This window comes from Nematolebias whitei, chromosome 13 (assembly GCF_014905685.2).
Source record: "Nematolebias whitei isolate Nwh7 chromosome 13, NemWhi1, whole genome shotgun sequence".
In the NCBI taxonomy this organism is placed as follows: domain Eukaryota; kingdom Metazoa; phylum Chordata; class Actinopteri; order Cyprinodontiformes; family Rivulidae; genus Nematolebias; species Nematolebias whitei.
In genome coordinates, this window is record NC_056510.1 from 1,156,828 (window position 1) to 1,162,200 (window position 5,373).

The 5,373-nt window shown below is 45.4% G+C and overlaps 1 protein-coding gene across 1 annotated transcript in view; it reads left to right on the forward strand.

Annotated features, from left to right (window-relative positions):
- The window catches only part of LOC119419437 (kalirin), a 69,599-nt gene that overhangs the window by 1,165 nt on the left and 63,061 nt on the right, over window positions 1–5,373 (forward strand). The window contains exons 5-14 of the mRNA XM_037686739.1: window positions 202–268; window positions 355–464; window positions 1,288–1,357; window positions 1,453–1,542; window positions 1,874–1,966; window positions 2,046–2,157; window positions 2,242–2,432; window positions 2,508–2,609; window positions 2,692–2,840; window positions 3,254–3,356. Coding sequence (XP_037542667.1) covers window positions 202–268; window positions 355–464; window positions 1,288–1,357; window positions 1,453–1,542; window positions 1,874–1,966; window positions 2,046–2,157; window positions 2,242–2,432; window positions 2,508–2,609; window positions 2,692–2,840; window positions 3,254–3,356 — 1,087 coding nt within the window. The remainder of the gene's footprint in view (window positions 1–201; window positions 269–354; window positions 465–1,287; window positions 1,358–1,452; window positions 1,543–1,873; window positions 1,967–2,045; window positions 2,158–2,241; window positions 2,433–2,507; window positions 2,610–2,691; window positions 2,841–3,253; window positions 3,357–5,373) is intronic.

Consider the following 5,373-nt stretch of genomic DNA (forward strand, 5'->3'; position numbering starts at 1 on the left):
TGTACAGGAAGTGAGAGTTAGTACTGTACAGGAAGTGAGAGTGAGTAACGTACAGGAAGTGAGAGTGAGTACTGTACAGGATATGTACAGGAAGTGAGAGTGAGTTCTGTACAGGAGGGCAAGAGCAGATAGACAAATGAGCTATCCCCTGTTTCTCTTTGAGTGGTTTTCTGGGTTTAAATCATCTCCTCCTCTTCTCAGGTTCATCATGGCAGAGCTGCTGCAGACAGAGAAGACCTATGTCAGAGATCTGCAGGAATGTCTAGAGGTGCAGACGCCCCCACCCCCCACCCCCATCCCCCCGACACACACATACACACACCCTTCCACCTGTCTAACTCCTCTCTGTGACAGACCTACCTGTGGGAGATGACCAGCGGTGAGGAGGAGATTCCTTCGGCCATCTCGAATAAGGAGCTCGTAGTTTTCGGCAACATGCAGGAAATCTACGACTTCCACAACAAGTGAGCATATTCTTCCTAAACAAGTTGACTTTTGGAGCGAGGCAGATCTTTTTTCCTTTCACCATAAATGCATGTGGATGTAGTTGTGGGTGTTTCTTAAATGTCTAACATTTCAACACTTTTCAGTCAGGTCATCTGGACAGTTTCTTTTTTTGCTGAAACATTTCACCTTCCATCCAGAAGGCTTCATCAGTCAAGGAAACACACAACACAAAACTTGTTCTTCCTCCAAACAGCTTACTCCAAAGTGGAACAAACCAGTTATGTTGGTGCCAAAGAGATCATCTTAGCACCAACATAACTGGTTTGTTCCACTTTGGAGTAAGCTGTTGGTGGAAGAATCAGTTTTGTTGTGTGTTTCCTTGACTGATGAAGCCTTCTGGATGGAAGGTGAAACGTTTCAGCAAAAAAAGAAACTGTCCAGATGACCTGACTGAAAAGTGTTGGATTGTATACCTGGATTATTGAGCATGGACATTTTTAATTCTAACATTTAATTGATGTTTTTCTTCTAGCTGCAAATCAGCAGATCTTTATTTAAAACTTACTAATCAAGATTTTCTGGGGCATTTTGATTTTCAGTTTAAAAATATTTGCCGCTTGTCTTTCCTTCCCATCGAGGTGCTCAGTTAGATTCCTTTAAGGTCTCTTTAAGGTTTAGTTTGAAAAGTCTTCCAGTTTCCCAGAGGAACACTCGATTCTGAACATCCAGGAGTCTCTCTTATGATTCCTCAGATCTTCTTGTTCGTTACAGTTCAACATTGCGTCAGGGTCTGAGAGCATCTTATTGTTGTAAAAGAAGAAATTGTTTTTTATCTGGCAGCATCTTCCTGAAGGAGCTTGTGAACTATGAGCAGCTTCCAGAGGATGTGGGCCACTGCTTTGTCACCTGGGTGAGACTCAGATGTTTCATGTGTACCTCTGGTTTTGGACCTAATTCAAGGCTGGATTGGGTTCTTCAAACATCCTCCTGTCCTGTGGCTTTCAGGCTGATAAGTTCCACATTTATGTGGACTATTGCAAGAACAAACCAGACTCCAGTCAGCTCATCCTGGAGCACGCCGGCACCTTCTTTGATGTAAGTAGAACCTGTTGGACCACTGGTCCATGGGAGATCCTCTATGAGGCTTAGGTAGATGCTGTTCATCAGTGTTGTCCAACTCTGGTCCTCAGGGACCTCCATCAGTATAGTTGATGTAACAGTTTTTGGGCAGCAGTTGAGACTGTTTCCATGTTTAGTGATCCTGATGTTTCTATATTTTGACATTTAATCTAATTTAATCCAGAATTTTTCCGAGTCATTCATGAATTTAACTGAAGTTTGTATAATTTCCATTTATCAGACAAATCAGAACATTCCCATTCCTTTGTTTGGTCAGTTTTTATGAATGTTGTGTGTGCGCTGACAGGACATCCAGCAGAGGCGTGGCCTGGTGAACTCCATCAACTCCTGCCTCATCAAACCAGTCCAGAGGATCACCAAGTACCAGCTGCTGCTGAAGGTAGGTCCCACCATCCAACCCCCACAACGCCCTATGACCATGGCTGAGCCATTCTGTCAGTCATCTCTTCCTCCTGCAGGAGCTGCTGTCTTGCTGTGAGGAAGGTAAAGGGGAGATGAAAGATGGTCTGGAGGTGATGCTCAGTGTTCCTAAGAGGGCGAATGATGCCATGCACCTGGCCATGCTGGAGGGTGAGATCAGGCCCGCTGTGCAGCAGAACAACATTTACGTCTCCCGTCGGCTGGATCTGAACTCTCAGTCTGCGTCTTTCTCAGGTTTTGAGGAGAACTTGGAGGTGCAGGGAGAGCTCATCCTGCAGGACAGCTTCCAGGTGTGGGACCCACGTTCGCTCATCCGGAAGGGGCGGGATCGGCACTTATTCCTGTTTGAGTTTTCGTTGGTGTTCAGTAAGGAGATCAAGGACTCGGCTGGGAGAACGAAGTACCAGTACAAGAACAGGCTGCTGGTCGGTGCCCCTTGCTCATGTGTGAACAGCACGGTCCTGGTTTGGGTTTTAACCTGAGCTTGCATCTCTCCTCAGACATCGGAGTTGGGGGTGACCGAGCACATCGAGGGTGACCTGTTTAAATTTGCTCTTTGGTCAGGAAGAACCCCCTCCTCTGACAATAAAACAGTGTTAAAGGTATGGAGCACTGAAATGTTACTAGAACAAACGTTCAGCCACCGTCGGCCATTGTGTAACGTTGGAACTGTTCCTCCTGCAGGCCTCCAGCATGGAAGCCAAGCAGGAGTGGATCAGAAGCATCAGGGAGGTGATCCAGGAGAGGATGACTCAGCTGAAGGGCGTGCTGAAGGAGCCTCTGTCTCTGCCCAAAACACCGGCGCTGACCAAACCCAAGAACCACACAAAGAGGTAAAGCAGCACCACTGAACCCCTGTACCCTCCAGACAGTTTTACTGAAACCCTCATCACGTTGACTGATCAACAATCTGCAGCTCAACACTTCCCTGACATCCAGACAACAAGTGGAGACCAAACACACTGGGCTCTTTAGACCCCACCGAGCAGCTGGAGTACCTTAAAGTACTTTATACTACCTTACAGTTCCTTATAGTACATGAAAGTTCCTTACAGTACCTTAAAGTACATTATACTACTTTATAGTACTTTATAGTACATGAAAGTTCCTTACAGTTCCTTAAAGTACCTTAGTACTTTATAGTACTTTATAGTACTCCTCCCACAGCAGTTGCTGCTCTGGATTAATCATGGAACCAGCTGGATGGGTTTGGACTTCACTCTGTCCTGCATATGTGTGTCTTCAGGGACGGAGCTGAGGACGGGGACAGTCAGGGGGACGGCAGCAGCCAGCCAGACACCGTCTCCATCGCTTCCCGGACCTCCCAGAACACCGTGGACAGCGAGAAGGTAAGAGGAGCAGGGTCTGTGACGAGCTGACGAGCCACACCTGAGCGCTACGGGGTTTCCCACGCAGCTATTACAGGCTGCAGCAGGGGCTGTGTCCCAGCTGAGGGTTTGGACCTGGATGTTCTGGTAGGAGGAGCCATGAAGAACCTGTTCAGGTTGTGTTCCAGTGGCTGTGGTGGAGCAGCTTCTCACCTCCAAGTAAGATGTTTGTTCTGATGTTCTGCTGAGATCTCAGACTTCAAACTGTGATGATCCAAACAGAAGCTCCACTTTGTCAGAACCAGAACATCAAACTGCTCCGTGTGCCTCTGGTTCTATCTGAACAGACCCACAGCCAAAGTTCTGAAGTTCTGTCTGAGCAGAACCACAAAGCTGTAGATGTCAACAACTCGCGTCTCCAAACGTTCGGCTCGTTCAGGACGTTCCTGCTTGGACTTCTGGTCTGTGTGAAGGATTTAGTTTTGTCGGCCATGTTTTTCTCATTGAAAATGAATGGTCTTCACCTTCTTCAAAGCCTTTAGCTGTTTACTGCTCATTTCAGTTGTTGCTCTGCGTCAGCTCCCTCTAATTTCAGCTTTTAAACCTCATTTTTAGCTTCTTTCTGCAAACTTAATCTTCTTTTGAGTGCAACCAAGTCCATGCTCAATAATCCAGGTATACAATCCAACATTTTTCAGTCAGCTCATCTGGACAGTTTCTTTTTTTCTTTTTTGTTTCTTTTGAGTGATTTTAGCTGTTTTTCTGTTTTTCTCAGCCACATTTCAGCTTTTTTTTTCCTGCTAATTTAATCTTTTTGGCAACTTTTCAGTTAATTTCAGCTTTTATTTAATATGTGCTCTTTCTAACTTTTAGCACTTTTTAAAGCTACTTTCAGCTGTTCTGCTCATTTTAGCTGTTTTGTGCTTTTGTTCAGATTCTTATTTTTTAAGCTTTTCTGTTTGTTTTCGGCTTTTTACTCCTGTTTTTTTTCTTTGTTGATGTTAGCATGTTTCCAACTTTTAGCTTCTTCCTGCTAGTTTCAGCTTATTTCATTTTCTTTCAGCTACTTTTTTTTTGATAATTTCAGCTCTTCTGTGCTCCTTTCAGCTCATTCTTTGCTGTTTTTCAAGTGAGCATTAGCTTGTTCAGCATCTTTAAGCATTCGCTGTATTTCTTGTATTTTTCTAGGTTCATGTTTTCATTTCCTCCCGTCAGCCGACTCTTCTCAGACAAACAAGTCTGCTTTTAGTCTGTGGGTCCAACAGAGGACATGTCTCCATGTCTGTCCTCTTTGACTTGGAGCTGTCCCGTCTCTCTGTCCACGCTGACACGAGGACACTGTTTGGACCTTTGTAAATGTCTTCAGCTGGTTTTGATGTCGATGTCCTGCTCGGACTTTAATTCAGTTTTAATGACGGTGGCCCTCGTTGATGCTCCCTGAGAAGAGCTGAAGTGTCTCGCTGACGTGGCTGCACAACCACAGGATTTTTCTTCTACACCTGCTGCTGACAGTCAGAACTCCTTCTCACAGGGTGTGCAGCGAGCATTGTGATTGGTCAGATCGTTGTGGGCGTGTTTATTAAAAGTGGTTGCAGTCAGCCGATCTCTGGGTAGCGTCTGCTCAGGAGCTGCTGACCGAGGCTGTTAGAAAATACCACCAACATGAGAACTGTTCAAGTAAAAATGAATAAATTGAAAGAACTCGTGGATGGAGACTTTGTGCGCAGAGGAGACACCGTGGAGACGTGGAAGGCTCTTCATGGTGGCAATGACCAGGAGGGAGTGTGTAGGGACACGTTGCTGCATCATCTGTTGTCTCCTCGACCACCAACAGAAATACTTCCTCCAACTCCTTCATCACCAACCAAAACTAAAAATATACTCTGTTGCTGTTTGACATAATGTGTGCCTCAGTGGGAGGGGCTTATTCATTCAACCTTTATTTCTACAGGTTAATCCCATTGAGCCTCGGGGACTCTTACAAGAGAGACCAGAAGTTTTATCAGGAGTTTTATCAGAAGTTTTATCAGGAGTTTTA